The sequence below is a fragment of the Cicer arietinum genome, chromosome 2 (genome assembly GCF_000331145.2).
Source record: "Cicer arietinum cultivar CDC Frontier isolate Library 1 chromosome 2, Cicar.CDCFrontier_v2.0, whole genome shotgun sequence".
Lineage (NCBI taxonomy): Eukaryota > Viridiplantae > Streptophyta > Magnoliopsida > Fabales > Fabaceae > Cicer > Cicer arietinum.
In genome coordinates, this window is record NC_021161.2 from 13,964,969 (window position 1) to 13,985,516 (window position 20,548).

General features: G+C 30.0%; 1 protein-coding gene and 1 long non-coding RNA gene across 2 annotated transcripts; one reads left to right on the plus strand and one right to left on the minus strand.

Moving 5' to 3' along the window:
• Positions 1-376: 376 nt before the first annotated feature.
• Positions 377-1,811, plus strand: LOC113784898 (uncharacterized). The gene is made up of 2 exons (XR_003471062.2): positions 377-927; positions 1,475-1,811. It is a non-coding gene; the product is annotated as an uncharacterized lncRNA (long non-coding RNA).
• A 62-nt stretch (positions 1,812-1,873) lies between these two features.
• LOC101490163 (GDSL esterase/lipase At2g03980-like) lies at positions 1,874-9,788 on the minus strand. The gene is made up of 5 exons (XM_004516383.4): positions 9,392-9,788; positions 8,984-9,108; positions 8,659-8,877; positions 2,380-2,632; positions 1,874-2,156 (listed from the first exon to the last, which is right to left on the minus strand). Exons 1-5 carry the CDS (start codon positions 9,642-9,644, stop codon positions 1,954-1,956), a joined length of 1,053 nt encoding a protein of 350 aa, XP_004516440.1. The 5' UTR covers positions 9,645-9,788; the 3' UTR covers positions 1,874-1,953.
• Between the last annotated feature and the right edge of the window lie 10,760 nt (positions 9,789-20,548).

A 20,548-nucleotide genomic window follows, 5' to 3' on the forward strand; every position in this document is an offset into this window, starting at 1 on the left:
ATTTTATTATTATTGAGTTTCCAAATCACCAAGTAGTACAACTTGTGTTTTAACAACTCAAAGATTAAAAAAAGTCACATCAAATTTAAAAAGTTAAATTTATATTTATTTATTTACAAAAATAAGTTTTAACAATTATCAAGTTGTATAAATTGTATTCTGCTACTCATGGATTAAAAGATATTATTTTTAGTTAACCTTTAATAATAATTTTTATTCATTGATGTGTTTACGAGTTTTAATTTATTAATTTATCTATGAATTTGAGATTTAGAACCACCAAGTTGTCGCAACTTGTGTCATAATAACTCAAAAATAAAAAAAGATGTCACATCTAGTTAAATTTTAGTGATTATTAATGTATTAAAAATAAAAAATAAAAATTGAGTACTATCAAGTTATCGTAACTCATGTCATAATAACTTAAAACAAGATTTATTTTATTTTAATTTTGGCAAGAGTTTGGTTTTTTGTAAACAAACAAAAATAAAAATTAAAGATAACAAAAAATAAAAAATTAAGGATTTAATGCAAAGTAAAAAACACGTTGTGTCATGCTTATTCATTCCTGTGCAAACTGAACAAAAGAAAATGCAATCGAGCTGGCTATGTACTGGATCCTTGGATATTTACGTGCTTCATCTTTTCATGATAAGTTCCAACTTCCAACATATCATTTGAAATTTTTAATAATATCCTCATATTTAAATAAAAGGCAGCAAAGCAAATGAAAAAAAACATCATTGAGCATGAAACCAAAGCTTCACCAAACAAACAACAAAACAAATGAAACACTATATTAAAAGAGATAAAGAAGAAAGACTAACTTGAGAGACACACATTTGTGTATAGTGGCAAAGAAGAAGGCGGTGGGGTGTAACGAATGATGGTGGTTGACGGCAGTTACCGGTGGAAGTTAGAATAACGGTAATGTCATTTGTCTCTTGTTTTCTATTTTTCTTTTAGTTTTGAAATATATGATTTTGAAGATGGATTTAGATTGTTGTTTCTTCTCTGTTCAACTTCTTTTTATTTTAGAATCTCTCATTTTCTACAAAAAAAAATATCTTTTTATTTACTTCTGTTTTGAAAAAAACTCTTCTCCTTTCTGAAAAACAAGACTCTATATATAGAGTTTTCTATAATTGTCCAATTGCTTTCTTTGCTTGTACCTCTGTTTGAGTTTGAGCTTTCCAATTCCTTGTTTGATGCTTCTTTTCTTTTGCTTATCATCTGCATTTTTTTTTATGCACATCTGATGTTGCATGGTTTTAGCTTATGTTTATTTTTATCTGTTCATTTGTTGAACTTTTTTTTTTATTTGCAGCTTTAATTTGTCTTTTACTTTTTTTTTAAACTCAAAAGTTTGTCTCTTTGCTCTATATAATGTGTACCATAGCTAAGGGCAAAGATAATTGACTTTCATTACTTACATATCATCTCTCTGACTTATAAGACTATGTTTTTTTTTTAGTTACAAATCAGGCACATTGATAGTGCTTCAAAGCAGTGCAACAACATAAAGATCAAATAAGGCAGACAGTTAGAGCACAAGCAAAGTAGTGCAGCAAAAGGAAAACAAACAAGGCATGTAGCAGCTGACAAGGCAACATAAAATGGCTTTGTTTATTGTTTTAAATTGTAATTTGATTTGGCTTAATATTTAATTTGTAATTTGATTTGGTTTTAAAACTGTAATTAGATTTAGTTTTAAAACTGTAATTAGATTTGACATTGTCAATTGATGAGATATAATGAACATACTTATTGTAATTTGATTTTTAACTATATTATTTTTATTTCCTCTTTTATATATATATATTTTCTTTTTTTGTATTAATGATTATGAAGATACAAATTACAAAATTTGATATATTATAATAAAAATAGATATTATTACTTTTTAAATTATTTTTAATAAGTTGGACAAAATTAGAGGACTATAATAGGATACTAAAGTATTTTGAAGCTCCATGTCTTGCATATTGTCTTGTCAATGAAGCAACGTCTTGCATATATTTGGTTCGCAATTTGAGATGGATGGACATCAAAGAATAGATGAGTGTTTCTGTTTGGACAAGTAACGTTATAAGGATAGCATTTGAGATCACCATATATATCATTTGGGCAGCAAGGTTTCCATGTTTCTACTATCCCTGCAAAGATAACCAGTTATTCAGTTAAGTGTGTCAATAAATAATTTTAAAATGGATGGTTCAACCGCCGAACCATGAACCGCCTTGGTTCTACCGATTTTAAGCAGTTGAACCATATATAATTCAGAAGTCTCGCTTATTCGATGTTTGGTTTGAAATTTAAAACATTTGTCCCAATAATGCAAACAAAACTGTTTTAGTAACCATTCGAAATTCTTCTTACCATATTTGTAACCGGTTTCCCTAAGATCCAAAAGGAACTGGTAGAGATCTGAATGCATAAAGGTAAAGTCAATAAGCTGAGACTGCAGCTTTCGGAGAACATTAGTTAAACCATTGTTGTAAGAGAAAATTGCCCTGTTTATCTTCATATTACATTTTCCTCTTGGTTTTGATTTGGCAGCTATCATTGGAAAGCACCCTGCTGCTGGAATGTTAATCACAAAAAACTTTCTAGCTCCTAGGCTGTAAATTTTCTGCAAGAAACAAGTGATTGAACAAATGAAAGAAACTTCATATGCCCCAATTGAAACTTCATATGCCCCAAATGAAAGAAACTTCATATGCCCCAATTGAACAAATGAAAGAAACTTCATATGGATCCAGAAATTTTTCACAATTGAGGTTAGAAAATAATTTATAATATATTTATAAAAGAAAATATTTTTAGTGTTTACAAATTAAAATTTTGTGACACTATAACACCTAAAAATAATCTATTATATGCAGGGCTATTTTTCTTTTTTAAGATATGATAGTCTATTTTATCATTGTAAGTATATTTTTGGAATAGAATATATAATTGTACGTATTTTAGTGTTAAATGTTTGATAAAATTAACAAGATATAACTACTATCAATTAAAACTATATATGATAAAAGTTGCTACTACTCTCTTATAATTTTTCTACATTTATTTTGTTTAAAATAATTATTTTATAGAAAGGTAAGAAATATTTTTTTTATAGGGAAAAAATAAAATTACTAGACATCTGTCTTTAAAAAAATTTCCTTTGTGGGGGCAAGATCCCCATATCAATATGAATATTGAATAGATCCCCCATTGCCCCAATTTAAAGGTGCTTTGGCCCAACATTTTTTTTTAATTTATAAACTACTTTATAAATAAAGACTTAATTGGTATACACAAACAAACAACGTAAAAATATTTTATATTGTTATTTTAATTGTAATGTGTTGATAAAGTAAATTTTTTTATAATATCAGTGTCAATTAAATTAAACTTTACCAAATCAAAATTTATCCACTTATAAGTTATATGCTTTTTTGTTAAAATGATTGTATAGAAGCTACAGTTTTTTGAAAATTTCTTTTAGTTAACTCTTATTAAAATTAAGATACATTAACTATTAAATATTATAAAAAAAAAGTTATGTCTTTGGTCCCTGCAAATATACCACTTTTTTATTTTAGTCTCTGTACGTTTTTTTTATTTGGATTTAGTCCCTGAAAAAATCAATGACGATCGACTTTTGAATTTATCTAATGTTGGTTGCGTGCAAAACAAGCAAATTGACTTCTAGATGTTGCAGTTAGTTATAAGTTAGTTGTAATTGTCTTCCTATTACTCTCTAATGTAAATGACTTGTGTACATAAGACCTAGTTAGTTATGATGTAATGCAAGAATTGAAAATAGAATTGTGCAAGAGAAAGGCAAAGACAAAGAAAGGCTGTAAACTTTTATCCCATATTAGTGATCTTTTCAAGTCGGATTTAATCCCCAAATGTAGAATTTTAACTCTGAACTAGGTTAACAATTATGTGTGTGTTCATCTAGCATTTTACTTGTTTTTTTATACAATTATGCAATTTTCATTCTTTTTTGTTTTACAAGAAAGCTTCATCAACTTCAACTCATTTGTTGGATAAGCAATTGATCAAGAGAAACAACAACTGGCATCAGAGCTCCTGGTTTTTTTGATTAAGGGAGAAGATGGCCTCAACAAAGTATGTATTGGAGAAATTTGATGGGATGAATGATTTTGGGTTATGGCGTCTCAAGAAGAAAGCTTTGTTAGTTCATTAGGGCTTGGAAGAAGCATTGGCAGGAGAAAAGAACATGGCATCCACTCATAGAAGAATATCATGAACAAGACTCATAGTGCTCTAATCTTGAGTCTTGGAGACAAGGTTCTAAGGGAAGTGTCAAAGGAGACCTCAACAATAGGTATTTGCCTCCAATTGGAATCTTTATACATGACAAAATCATTAGCAAATCATTTATACATAAAACAAAAGCAATATAATTTCAAGATGTAATCTGGAAGGTCAATTGAAGATCATATGGATGAATTAATAAGATCATTTTAGATCTTGAAAATATTGAAGTAAATTTGGATGATGGGGATCAGACCATACTATTGATAAATTTATTACCAAGCTCCCTTGAAAATTTATGTAATACACTCATTTATGGTAGAAATTCATTGTCTTTAGAAGAAAGGCAATATGCACCAATCTCGAAAGAATTAAAAATGAAATCAAATTGGAAATAATAAAGCAGTGGTGATGGGTTATTTGTCAAAATCAAAGTAGGAAAGAAGAATCAGAAACAAAAGAGTAAATTGAAGAATAAAGACATAGACAAGTAAAAAATGAAGTGCTTCATATGCAAGAAAGAGGGGAATTTCAAGAAAGAGTGCCCAAATTGAAACGAAAAGAAAGGATCAAATAGTGATGATGACTATCGAAACACTTCAATAGCCTCTGAAGGATATGACAACATAGAAGTTCTTATGGCAAATGCAACTGAAATCGTGGAGGATGAATGTGTACTTGATTCAAGGTGTTCATTTCACATAACCTCAAATAGGGATTGGTTCCTTGATTACAGAGAAATTGATAGAGGCAAGGTGATAATGGGTAACAAATCAACCAGCAAGGTAGTTGGGATTGGCTCAATCAAACTGAAACTAGAAGATGGGACTATGAAGATTTTATCAAATGTCAAACATGTTCCAGAGCTGAAAAGGAACCTAATTTCTCTAAGAGTGTTGGTTGCTCTTACAAGATAGAGAAAGGTATTCTGAAAGTGATAAAAGGATCATTGGTAATCATGAAAGGAAAAAGGGATCATGGTATCTATCTTCTCAATGGTCAAGCAGTTACAAGAATGACAACTATGAAAGTCCAATCATTAAGCAAAACTAGCTTGTGGCATCAAAGGAATGGACATTTAAGTCTAAGAGGAATGCATATCCTAGGCAGACAAGGCATGTTGGGTGTTGACAAGATTTGTGATCTTGAATTTTGTGAGCATTGTGAGTATGAAAAGATGCATAAAGTCAAGTTCTCTATAGGGAATCATTGCTCAAAAGGTATTCTAGAATAAGTTCCCACTGATATATGGGATCCAACCAAAATTGCTTCACATAGAGGTATCAAATATTTCATTACTTTTCTTGATGATTATAGTAGAAAAGTATGGATTTACATGTTGAAAAGCAAAGATGAGGCATTCAAAACCTTTAAAGATTGGAAGTCTATGGTTGAGAATAGGATTGACAAAAGGGTTAAAAATTTAAGGACCGACCAAAAGGTTAAAAATTTAAGGACAAACAATAGTATTGAATTTTGTTGTGAGGAGTTCACTAGTTATTGCAAAACTCATGGTGTGAAAAAACACAAGACTGTAAGAAACACACCACAAAAATATGGGTTGATTGAAAGGATGGATAATTCCTTACTTGAAAGAATGACACGTATTCTATGAAATGCAGGTATACTTGCAAATTTTTGGGGATAAGTTGTCCATACAACTTGCTATTTGATAAACTTGAGCCATTCAACTGCCATTGAGCTCAAAATCCCTCAAGAAACATTGACAAGACAAGCTGCCAATTAAAATCACCTAAAAGTATTTGGGTGTGCTGCATACTATCATGTAAACTAAGGAAAGTTAGTTCCTAGAGCCAAGAAATGGTATTTTGTTGGATATCCAAGTGGTGTCAAAGGCTATAGGATATGGTGTCCTGAAAACAAGAAATATATCATCAGCAGAGATGTAAAGTTTCATGAGTCTGACTTGTATAAGTCGCTAACCAAGTCTAATAGTAAAAGCTCATTTCAACATGAAGATGAGAAATTTGATCCTGAGGTGGAGCAAGTTACAAAAAAAGTGAAAGAACAACAACATGCTCAACAAGACAAAGTTGATACTAACTCAACTGAAAATGATATTTTTTTCATACCATGATAACCAAACAGGATATAAACTAGATGACTATAATCTCATAAGGGACAAAGAAAGAAGAGCATCAAAACCCCTTGAAAGATATGGTTATGTAAATATGGTCAGTTTGCAAATATGGTCAGTTGTGCATTACATGATGTAGAAGAAATCATACATGAAGATCCTAGAAACTACAATGAAGCAAACATATGTCAAGATAAAGACAAATGACTTATAACTAAGACTGAGGAGCTGAACTCACTTGAGAAGAGCAACATTCGGGCTCTCATACCTAAGCCTATCAACTCCATAATTGTAGGCAACAAGTGGATCTTTGAAAGGAATGAGGGAATTTCATGAGTTGAACTACCAAGGTTCAAAGCTAGACTAGTAGCAAAGGGATTCATTCAAAAGGAAAGGGTGGACTACAATGAGATTGTCTCCCTTGTAGTCAAACATGCATCAATAAGAATAATCAAAGCCATAGTAGCACATTTTGCCATAGAGTTAGATTAGATGGATGTCAAAACAACCTTTCTCCATGGTGATCTCAATGAAACAATCATAATGCAATAACCAGATGGCTTTAGGGCTCAAGGAAATGAAGATTGGGTCTGCTTGCTAAAAAGATCACACTATGGACTAAAGCAATCACCAAGACAATGGTATTTGAGGTTTGATTCATTCATGCTTAGTCAAAATTGTGCAAGAAGGAATTTTGATAATTGTGTGTATTATAAACAAATATCATCAACTGCATACAATTACTTGCTGTTATATGTGAATGACATGTTAATAGCATCTAAAAGCATGAAAGAAATAGATTAGTTGAAAAATCAGCTGAAGAAAGAATTTGAGATGAATGACTTGGGGCCAACCAATAAAATTCTAGGAATGGAAATCATCAGGATTAGAGAGCAAGGAAAACTAATTATTTCCTATGAGAACTACCTTGGAAAAGTCCCAAATAGGTTCAATATGAGTGAACCAAAAGCTATCAGTCTTGACTTGCAGCTCACTTCAAAATTTCTTCATCTTTGTCACCAAATACGACAAAGGGAATGGAAGACATGATGAACATACCATATGTTAGTGCCATAGGAAGCACCATGTATGCTATGGTATGCTTAAGACCTAACATTTCTCATGTTGTAAGTGTTACAAGCAGATTAATGGAAAACTCAGGTATGAGTCATTGGCAAGCTGTCAAATGCATTCTAAGGTACTTAAAAGAAACTCAAAGATTGTGTTTGGTGTACTGCAAAAGCTCATAATCATCCAAGGATTTGTTGACTTTGATTATACTGATAATTTAGATAGAAGAAGATCCCTCACATATTATGTATTCAAAGTGTTTAACAACAAGTCAGTTGGAAATCTAAGCTTCAACACATAGTGGAATTATCAACAATAGAAGCAGAAACTGTTGCTCTTGCTGAAGTCGTATAATAAGGGATTTGGTTATAAGGATTGGTCATTGAACTGAGAGTTATACAAGATTGAGTTTGCATAAATTGTGATAGTCAAAGTGTCATTCATTTGAAAAAAAAAATCAAATGTATCATGAAAGAACCAAACACATAGATGTTAGAGTTCATTTCATCAGAGATGTCATTGGAAACGGTAAGATCAATGTCTGAATTTGCTTAGTGTGATAGTTTTTGTAAATATGTCAACAAGATTGGCAGTTGTATGCACCTATTTTCTTAGAATGAATTCTGATAACTGAGTTAGATAACTAAAAGGATCTGATTTGGAGGATCACATACTGAAGTTTCTCATTTGGTACCAAGGTAGAGATTTGTTGATAAGTGGTACTCAAATTGAAGAATTTAGAGCTCATCTAATGCTAACTACATGTGAAATAACCAAATTGACATCTAGTTGTTGCAATTAGTTATAAGTTAGTTGTAACTCTCTTCCTATTACTCTCTAATTTAACTGAGACTTGTTATATAAGGCATAGTTAGTTCTGATTTAATGCAAGAGTTGAAAACAAAATTGTATAAGCGAAAGGCAAAGAGAAAGAAAGCTTGTAAACTTCTATCCCATATCAGTGCTCTTTTTAAATCGGATTCAGCCCCCCATATATAAGAGTTTAAATCGGAACTGGGTTAACAATTATGTGTGTGTTCATCTAGCATTTTCTTGGTTTTTTATACAATTATGCAATTTTCATTCTTTTCTACTTTACAAGAAAACTTCACCAGCTTCAATTCATTTGTTGAGTGAGCAATTGATCAAGAGAAACATCAACAACTATAGAGCAAAAAATAACAAATTAACAACCAATTGAATATGTCACATACCTGCAAGCGTAGGGAAAATTCTTTGAGCAAATAAGAAGCAAAATTACTAGAGCCACAAAAGGTTCCATTATGGAAGTTGTCATTAACCCCAGTAGAGACAATAAACAAGGATTCAGATAAATGCCTCTTTAATTCATCTTGTTCATTAAAAATATATGGCAAATTATTCTTAATTACCCTTCTGAATAACTTTATCTGTTTGTCAAGAGTCAAAGTTTTCTGCAACGAGCAAAAAATTACAATTACATGGCATCAAAAGATAAGAAATCTTCGATTAAAAGCATAGAAAAGCTGATGAATTTCAAAATGTAGCCATGAAATTTACATTGTTTGTTTCCGGAAGAATGCCAGATCCAGCAGATGCAAAATTTATTCCTGTGGTGATTTTGTTTCTTTGATTCTTCGAAAGACCCAAATAGGGAGGGGCAAAGGGTAGTCCTAGATGTATAGCTGCCTAAACAGTAACCAATGAAATGTCAGTTACATGAATCAATATGGCAACACCATTAATAATTTAAGAAAATAAAAATAATTGAAAGTAACAACCTTTGAAACATTGATGATGGCATACATCAACAGACACTAGACACCAGACTCACTGGTCTGATGCTACATAGACATGAATTAATTAATTTGTGAAAACAATTTTAAAATGAAGTATGAGTTTATGAAACCAGAGAAGGGTGAGAAGAAAAATTAGCAAAATTGTGAATCTGGATTTTGTTTTTCTTACCCAAGTAATCAACTACTGTTTTTCCATTAGTGTATCGACCAGTTGGTTTGCCACCAAAGTCTATACCATAAGGAAGAAATTTTGCATTTGAATTGAGTGGTAGATAGTTGTTGTTGCCACTATCAACAAGGGAATCACCAAAAACATAAATAGCTGGAATCTGTTTTGGGTTATATGAGTTCTTTGATGATGCTAGGGGTAACAATAGCAAAGTTATTAACACATAAGGAAAAGTAAAATACTGGGTATTCATTTTCTGATAGCTAGAGGAAATAAACTGAACTCTGTTTTTGTGGTCACCAAGAGGACTTCATAGATTTTCTACTCTGCTTTATAATGATCTACAATATAAACAATTATCCTGAAGTTTTACACAAATAAAATATTTAATGTTTCTCTAATAATGAATATTCATGCTTTTGTTACAAACACTTATTATTAAAGAAAATTGCATTTTTTTTTCTTTCAAATTAAATAGATCTAGAAATAAATTATATACCAAAAACTAAAATACTAAAAAGGCATCTAACAAATTTTTTGAAAAAGTATTTAATTTTTTGACAGGTGAAAAATGTACTTAATAAATTCACAAATATATTAAATTAAGTTCCATAAATATCTCCCTTCAATTAAATGTTATTGGTCAATTAAAATATTTCCTTCAAAATACAATTACTTTACAACAGTTGAAATAAAAAATATGCATTTCATATTATTTCATATTATTTTGAACTTTTTTGTTTTTTTGCAACTGATGATATGTGTGTTGTTGTAAGACCAATTATTATTTGCTTTCAACAGCATTTTATAGATTTTTTTTTTTTTTTTTACTTTTTTCAATTACGTTAGATTTATTCAGAGATAAAAGCATAAGAGTGACCTCCAATAGCAAAAATTGAAGTTAAAATACAATAAAGTTCTATTATATGCTTCTCTTGTAACTATAAAATATTTGATATTGTTCTTATTCATTTTTATGTAGTACTTATAGTTTTTTTTTTTCTTAAAAGGCAAAGGTGGATATATACAAGAGATAAGTACTTACTATTTATATTTATAAACGTGTGAATGCATTATTTCAATGGTATGTGCTTCAACCTAATGAAACTTTACACTTGTAGAGTTATATATTTTACAAATTAATTTATGATGTTATAGTTTATCATATGAATCATATATAGTAATATTTTATTAGGTATTAAAATAATCATACTAACCATGAGATACGATTTTTTTATTACTAATGAAATTGAGCTTTTAACATTTTTTTGAAATTGAGCTGTTGGCTCAGTTGGTAGTGGGACTGTGTGGAGGCGGTAATGGTAATGGCGGGGTGTTACAATATTGTGATTGATTTATTGTGTTATGTTACCTTAAGAGAATTGTATCAATATGTTGATTAATTTTATTAGGAATTTTCTTTATGTGTATTTGACTAAATAAGTGATATAAATAACAAATATTGTATTTTATATACTTTTCTAAAAATAATAGAATTTTAGCGTACATATTTTTTTTTTATTTAAATTTAGGCGATTTTACATGTTCATACAATTAAATACATACAAGATTAGATATTAGCACATGTGTGTTCGTAATTAATGTGATATTTTCTTGTGTGTTTGACTAATGTTAAATGCGCAATTAATTATTTTGAAATATATCTTATTTTAATTATTTATTTTACAAATAATTATCTTGGGATAGTAGTAATGTTGTGTTTGATTTTCTTTATTTTTATATTCTTGTTATGACATTGTAATTTTATATATATTTATTATAATTTAGTAATTAATATAAAATATTGATGTTATCTTTGTTTAGTTTATAATTTTGACTATTCTCTAATGATGGTAGTATTTTAATGTGAGTATTTTGAAAAATAATTATTATTATAGAGATTATTTTGAATATAAGAGTTTCAGTTATTAGTTATATGTATTTTTTTTAAAGGTTAGTTATTTTCGTTACCTTAGTTTATCGTATATTAGTTCTGAAATATTAGTAACGTTTTAAAAATTAAATGATGTTTGAAGGAGTATTAAAAATGAGATTCAATAATTATTAATTTTGTTTTAGTAAAATAAAAATAATAATAGTAAAATATAAAATAAATATGAGGTCAATGGGCTTGGTCCATGTGTGTGAAGGGATTTAAATCTCTAATTTTTTTTAATAAAAAAAAACGAAGGAGTAACAGAAAGTAAGAAAGTAAGGCTATTGTTTGACACCAATGATCGATAATTGTTCCATAAAACTTTCTCCGTTTTCAATCAAATTTAAGTATGTTGTTTCATTCATTTAGTTAGTCAATTAAACACATTTTCTCTGATTTTTAACCATCTCAATTTCTCTCTAAAATACTCGACTTATCCGTTAATAGAATTCGTTATTTTGCATCGTTCTTCTTCAACGTAAATCTGACTTGAGTAAAATCAATGCCTAAATGACCGTGTGTGAAGTGGCTATATTATCCATTGATTATTTTCCGATTAAGGGTAAGTTTACTTGGCTCAATTTCGAAATTGACCTTCTAGATTATGTTCTCATAATTTATTTTTGACGTTTACCCATAAAACTGTCGAGTTAGATTGATTAAAGGACAAAGAGTCAAAGAACAAATGTTTTTTTTCTTGTGGACTCGTATTCATGTGTGAAAGCGTCCAAATAAGGTAAGGAGTGAGAGATCGTATGAAATCTTGAGTATAATATATTGTGATATGAACATGAAAATCGTATTTTCTAACAATTCATCCAGGACTCGCTGCGTACGAGAATAGCCCTTTGAGGGATAAATTAATTAATGTACAAATATGAAAGTTGATGAGTTTATGTGATGATGATGTATGATTAATGATAATGATGTTTTAATTGTGTGATGAGAATATTGAAGTAACCCCATAGTTGATGAAATAATGGTGATTCCAACTTTTATTTGAGATGATGGTCTTAATGAAATATCATAGGTCAACGAAGGGAGAAACTAGATGTTATTTCTTTGCCTAGTGATGTTGAAGAAGTACAACTGAATGAGTTTGATTGTGGCAATCTACTGTTGAACCTTAAGGAAAAATTGTTAGACTTTAGAGATATTCAGGTGGAGAATTTCTATGTGACTTGGTGGTAGCCCTCCAAATGCCGGGAGCTACCATGCAACATAAGTTTACTTCGATTGTCGTGTATATGTGTCTTAGATTGAGTTGAGAGGATCTAGGAGGACAAAGCCAATTTGAATTATCTGTCCACTCGCGTGGTGGCATAGTATCAAGCCTTCTAACCAAGTACTTCATAGTTAGAATGATACCAAGTTGTGAAGAAGTATAGTCTAAGCTCATGCATAACATTGCATTTTCTTATTATTAATGTATTTCAAAAGTAATAATAGTTTCTCTAAGATGATTTGATGCATATTTTATTGAGATAATGATTTTACTTGAGTGACTTTGATGATATAATATGGTATTATTTCCTTGAATATTTTGATATATCACGATGTGTTATGAAACGGTCTATTATGATTATTTGTTTATTCTTCTTATTTATATTATACTATTAAAATAACTTCGAAACTCACCTCATTTGTTATTTGTGTTTTGTTGATTTGGCCTTGCGTTTGCGAAATCGCAGTTATTATAGGTTAATGAGTCTTGAAGTTCAAGTATGAGAGAAGTACTGCTCTAATAGATGATACGGAGAATAAGTGTTACAAATTGTATTTTACTCATTTAATTAAAAACGACTTTTTGTATGAAAATCTTATAAGTACTAGTAAGTTTTTTTTTTTAAATTAAAAAATTATAGTTAAGTCAAGTTTATGGAGATTGCACTGTTTTATGGAAGAAAAAAACTTTAAAGTGTTCCATTTGTATTTTGAGAAATGTAATATCCTAAATAACTCATAGAAGTTTATTTTCCTTTGAAAGAGATTTTATTTATCCACTGCAAATTTTTATAAAAATATTATATAAATTATTGTACAATTATTTTCGGGTTTAGAGTGTCACATTAGTGGTATCATAGTCAGATTCCTCCAATTAGACCGAGTGAGTTTTGTGTTAGTCGTCTTTCAATCAAGTGTCAGCCTTTAACTTGTATTGCGTATATGTGTTCTTTGTTAAATGTCTTTTGTTATGTATGTAATTTTCAGTAGCAATACATGAATTATGAAGATACTTGATAATAACTCATAAAAATTTATTTTCCTTTGAAAGATATTTTATTTATCCACTGCAAATTTTTATAAAAATATGACATAATTATTTTTGGGTTTAGAGTGTCACATTAGTGGTATCAGAGTCAAATTTGTCTAATCAGATCGAGTGAGTTTTGTGTTAGTCATCTTTCAATCAAGTGTCAGCCTTTAGCTTGTATTGCGTATATGTGTTCTTTGTTAAATGTCTTTAGTTATGTGATATGTAATTTTCAGTAGCAATACATGAATTGTGAAGATACTTGATAATAACTCATAAAAATTTATTTTCCTTTGAAAGATATTTTATTTATCCACTGCAAATTTTTATAAAAATATGACATAATTATTTTTGGGTTTAGAGTGTCAAATTAGTGGTATCAGAGTCAAATTTGTCTAATCAGATCGAGTGAGTTTTGTGTTAGTCATCTTTCAGTCAAGTGTCAGCCTTTAGCTTGTATTGCGTATATGTGTTCTTTGTTAAATGTCTTTTGTTATGTGATATGTATTTTTCAGTAGCAATACATGAATTGTGAAGATACTTGCTAATTGTTAAATGTTAACTGTTAACTACTTGCTTATTATTGTTTTGTGGATTCTATGTTCCTCCCTAAGTTACTAAATAAACCATGAAAGTATTTGTTAAGATTTAAATTAATTTGAATTTTTTATATAATTACGTTAATGATTTATTTAGTGCACCTGTGGTTTGTGTTCCTAACTATGATTTTCTACTCTCTCGTTTCATGTGAATAGTTGAAAATAATTTTTTTTACTAGCTAGCTATATTTTAAATTTATTAATTTCATTGAGGTAATCATAATTATTGAATTGATAGAGTTCACCAATTTCTGATTGTGCGGGAATCTTACTTTGATTTCCTCAAATTTTAGTAAGTTGATTCCACCATTAAATTTGATTAATTAATATTTTTTATTAGAGATTTTCATTTTCCTTTGAATCCATTTAGTATATCCAAAGTTTAAAGTATGAGTTCTATTTTTTGGCATTGTTGTTTTAATGTTCAGTTCTAACTTTGAATCAATTTAAAATATTTAGTTTTGATATGAATTTGTTTAAAATGATTGATATAATATCTACTTGATTGAAATATTGATTTTCGTGTGAATTATATGTTTAAGGCTTCAAGTATTTGACTAAAAATAATTCTCACAATTGATGTCATGTCTTTAAAATTTACGTGAAAATTGAGTGAATTGCTATTAATTCATGAAAGAATGACATTATTTACCATTCAAATTTTTTTGAATTTTATTTATTTAAATATTTTTTATTGTAATCATAAATTAAGTATCCAAATAAATTATAGTTCACTTCAATTCTTTTTTTAATAATATTTATCATCTCCATTAGAATATAAAATTACAAATACTACAAGATGTAATCAACTAATTTATTTACATATCATCTAATACATTATGTGTAACAAAAAAATATAATGTTAATCACTATATTATAATATAACCATAAAAATTGTGCATAAATCAAATTTATTAAAAAATATATCTTGTCAAATTTATTCTAATTTTTTTTTTTACAGAATAACCTAACACATACTTGACAGTCTTTACTTATAATATATACTACATGAATTAAATGAGTTTTTTTATTGATTTTTTTTAAAAATAATTTAAATACAATTATTTTGTCGATAATATACCCCTTACTTGACCTGACTACACACCGATTGTGAAATATTTGTTTTGGTTTTTAGTTTTATAATTATAATAATATCATTTTATTTTAGATCAAAGATTTAATTGTCTTTTGTCGATAACTAATACTTGTCGGATCTACCCACTACAAATGGACAGCTGAACCTACATCTTTTTTATTTTATTTTAAAATATGATTCTATTCAGAAATCTCTGTCTTCTTGGTTTTTTAACATTATAATATAGGGTAAACTTTTATCCCTTAGTAATAATTTGGAGACACTATAATTCTCTTAAAAGTATAAAAAAAAGAAAAAATTGACGTTGTACAGACCCATAATCGATCCTAATACTAGCCATAAAGGAAGATAAGTTGTTTGTCGGAATTTTATGTAAGTTATATTTTGTATTATTCTTATTTTATTTACTATTCAAGCTTTGGTTTTACAATTAAATGAGGTAAATTTTAAACTATTATTAAATATGTGTGCTGGTGAATGTATACATCTCATATTGATAAAATTAAACATATCTTTTATTCAACCTTAAAAAAATAACTGGTAAAATTAATGACATAATCATTAAAGAAAAAATTAGAAATTATAAAAATATAGAATTGTATATAAAAAAATTAAAGGCATGCACTTTAATTAATATCTAAATATTATAATTGCTCTTGATCTGTTCATATTTTAAAAGTGTTGTAACATCTTTCATTTTCAATACTATCGAACATTTTATTTTTAATATATGTGAATAGATAATTATTCAAAAATTTATATTCTATATAATTGCACATTTAATTCTTCTAAAAATTTCATAACAAAAACTTCTTTCAATTGGCATAAGTTTCAGTAATACTAATGTAACACTCCGAATTTCAAAGCGAGGATGTATTTTTTTTTTCAAAGGAAATTAAAATAAATCAGAGAATTAAATAAGGTAATACCTTTGGATAAATAATTGAGTCATTATAATTTACAAGCAGCGGAAAAGTTTCTCAAAATATGAATCCAAAATATTTACACATCAAAAAGTGGTACATGTAACCCATCGAAAATAACATGTCAAGCTGACAATATTAGTATAGGTACAGTCTTCTATTTTAAAATAAATACAATTCAAAAGAAAGACGTATGTTCCCTCTATGTAAACCTAATCTGATCGTTCTCCAAAACAAACTAAACGCCCTGAGTGATCTCCACACACCTCGTAAAATCCTCCTAACATAGCTCCAGTCGAGCATTCCCCTCTACGTTCCCATCTACAGGGTACGAACCGGTAGGATTGTCCTAGCTCTCATCTGAGGGCAAAGCCCAGATTTCCACAATAGTTGTAAAGGGTCACCAACCGAAATTAACAGTTAACACATAACATTTAAGTTTTCAAATGCACAAGATAACCTTTCAACCTAGCATGCACCTTAAAAGGGTTTTCCATATGCTAAAAGTTCATATAACACTTGCCAAATAAAAGTGAAATCAAAACAAAGTTCTCAATCCATCAAGTAATACATAAATGACCAAGACTTTGATAAATCAATTGAGCAATCTGATATCTAACTCAAAATAAGAATTTCTACTAAGCCAATCGATTTCCAAATCGATTTCCTGAAGGTTTTTAGTGAAATTTGAACTCTGGGCTTAATTTAATCGATTGGGAAATCGATTGAATGAATAACTGAGCCCCTGACTTAATGCCAATCGATTTCCAAATCGATTTCCACACGGTCACCACGACAAATTGAGTTTCGAAATAGTTTTACAACCCATCACTCTTACACACAATAATCAATTCATAACACTTAGCAATTTCAACACAATTACCACGACAACTCAAATTCAAAACACTCAATCATAAACTTGAATCAAACACGACTCGCGTGCCAAGCACCCTAATGCGATGCGTATATGCCAAAATGCATGGACTCGGAATTCCAAACCAAAACCCTCCTCGAAGGGCCGTAAATCATAATTGTACCGCCTATCGCAGGGCAAAGTACCAATTACCGAGGTACCACCTATCACGGGTCAGCACGATTTACTAAAAACGTAAATCATAAACGTACCACCTATCACGGGTCAGTACTGTTTACCGAGGTGCCACCTATCACGGGTCAGCACGATTTACCAAAATGAAATGCATGAGCATACACTGACTCCATCCACAACAATCGTTAAGCAAATGCAGATATTAAAAGATTCCTCATTTTTAATACTCATTTAACTTAAACGATTTTCAAAACAAACATTAAGTAAACAAGACATTAAGAGATTCCTCATTCTTAATACTCATTTAACTTAAACGATTTTCACAACAAACATTAAGCAAACATAAATATTAAGAGATTCCCCATTCTTAATACTCTTTTAACTTAAACGATTTCCAAAACGAATATTAAGTAAACAAGACATTAAGAGATTCCTCATTCTTAATACTCATTTAACTTAAACGATTTTCACAACAAACATTAAGCAAACATAAATATTAAGAGATTCCCCATTCTTAATACTCTTTTAACTTAAACGATTTCCAAAACGAATATTAAGTAAACAAGACATTAAGAGATTCCTCATTCTTAATACTCGTTTAACTTAAACGATTTTCACGACAACATTAAGTAAACGTAGACATTAAGAGATTCCCCATTCTTAATACTCGTTTAACTCTAATGGTTTTCAAATTCCACACAAAACAAACCCAAATATATTATCAAATTCAATCCACGATCCAAACCAAAACACATCAATTCATTTCTCCACAAAATCCAACCATACACATATCAAATTTCATCAGTATTAATTAAGAACACATCAAATACGACGAACACAAATCAACACCATCCACCACTCAAACACAACAAGTTTCGTTTACTCAAAATCATACATAAATGAGTTTAAATTCATTTTCCACGAAACGTTCATCAATAAAACCAAAACCTAACTTTAAGATTTTACCCATAAAGCCTCAGATTCATTTTCCCCCAAATCAACACTTTAACCCTAACAAATTCCTTTCCACACAATCACGGATAAGTCTCTAAATGCAAACTAGAAGTTTGGAAGGATCCCTTACCTTCACGTTAGCTTTAACGCGCGATAACGGTACCGCGAGTAAATCCGGTAAAATCTCCGCTTGCAACGTCGCTTCCAAAGTTGGTTCCCTAGCACCGTAGCATGGTAGTGAGAAACTTTCCCTTCTATCTCTTTGCGAAACGAAGCTTAGATCTAGATGAAACGGGGAGGTTTGTGTTTGACGGTTTTGAAATCCCTAATACCGTTTTTCTTCGTTTTTCGAAACAACGAGGAAGAGTGAAGTTGAGAACTCCTTGTCCTATCACCCACCAAGCATTGGGTTTCTATTCTTGAAGAAAGGAAGCAAAGAAAACGAAAATGGAAGAAGGATGAAAATGGGGTTTTCACGCGAGCGCAGGGAGGGAGAGGAAGAAGTTTCTTGTTTTCTTTCCTTTCTCTTTCTTTCCTTTGTTTTTCTTTTCTTCCTTTTTCCTTCTTTCCTTTTTATTTCCTTTTCTTTTCTCCCCAAACAAATATATACATAAAGATATTTATATATATTTTAATTACTTTTAACAAATATCTCAAAATATCTAGATATTTGTTAAATTACCATTTCACCCATAACGCATTAAATTCTTCGTAAAAGATTCACTGCAGATAATTTAATTTATTCATCGACGAGTAATTCTAATCGGCCTCAAAATATCTCTTTGGTCATATAAACTCCAAAATATTAATAACTTTGGCTAAAAAGCCTCCGAGTTCAATACCAAAATACACTAAAATACATAAAGTATACTTTAAAATTATGGGTCTTACAAATGTCAGGGATGAGTTTCACTTCGAATCCAACTTTGGTGTCTAATTTGATGCTAGTTATTGAATTCCTTTATTGAACTATTACCGAATTCTCTTTATTATTCTTGCCCTAATGTCTTAGTGACAGAACCTTTAATTCCAAAGTAACCCCTAATTCCTTAGTAGATTTATAGCCAACAACCATGATAGTGGCTTAGACTATCTTAACCGAACTGTAATAGCGCTCCTTGCGACTTACACTTGAGGTTATCCTGATGTACAAGCGGTCAACTATCTTCTCAAAGTCCACTGAGTTTCCCTTATTTTCCTATAACTTTGATCCTGTCGACGAAGTAAAATATCCCATACCTATGTCACGTAGTCTCATTGGCATCTACTTGGTACGAAACATCCATTTGGTACCAAACTGAAACACTTAGAATGACCCCAACACACTGAGCACAGAACAATCACTACATCCGAGAACTCCTAAATTTCTCCCTTGTCCACAAATCCTCGATTTTTCTTAAGTCGTACAACTACGTCAAACTGTAGTGTTCTTATCGGTATGTTATTCCAGTTATAAATTTAATAATTCCACTCCCGCATATGCTTGGTGATCAAAACTACCTCAAATATTTTCGAAAACAAGCCAAAGACTATACCACTTGGGACACACAAACTTCCTTTGATTGACGAACACAATAACAATCCCCATGACATGCACTCAAGTAATGTCTTTATATCATTGGCATACCTTTATAATAATAATGTCTGAGTTATAGGTGAGATAATTCCTTTCATCAATCTTTAATTGTCATAAGCTACATCTTTATGTGTTGCTCCACAAATTTCTTGGTACATTTTCCAATATTTGGTTCACTCGTTGGATTCTTATTCCCTTTCAAACTTCACCGAGATACGAACTGAAAGAATCCTAACAATCGAACGTCCTAAAGAGTTATTTCTCAAACGTTCCCCATAAGCATTTCCTAAGAACTAATTATCTATAACTTCATCCTCATAAATTTTTCAGTACAATATCTCAAAAACCCACATACCTTTCTTCGTCCATCCAGTTACTGAAATGATCATTTCAAATCTTCACGCTTGACTTCCCAAGACCAACAACTAAACCATAAATCAGTTGTTACATTTCTTCTTTTTAACTTTCTATCATTGAATAAGATTCTAAAATTTGATCCTCAAAATCTCCAAACACTTCCATTCTTAACATGAATTATTTATCACTTGCCCGCCTCAACTCCTTCGATTATGAAAGTTTTAAGCATCAATTGGTCCTTCATCCAACCTTGCGGATTTTAAATCATCAACTAAAAAAAAAATCAACCATCTTAGGGTCCCAAAGCAAATCTCGAATAATCCTTCTGACCTATCAAAATATTAACATCCTCTTAGTAATTCCCATCCTTTAATAGACTCTCAAAACTTATATTACCGCCATCTCAAAGTATTC

Coding starts and splice junctions, on each gene's coding strand:
- LOC101490163 (XM_004516383.4), bottom strand. CDS start 9,644: ATGAATACCCAGTATTTTACTTTTCCTTATGTGTTAATAACTTTGCTA. Junction 9,109..9,391: donor AACAGTAGTTGATTACTTGG/GTAAGAAAAACA, acceptor CTGTTTAGGCAG/CTATACATCTAGGACTACCC. Junction 2,633..8,658: donor AATTTTCCCTACGCTTGCAG/GTATGTGACATA, acceptor TGTTTCTTGCAG/AAAATTTACAGCCTAGGAGC.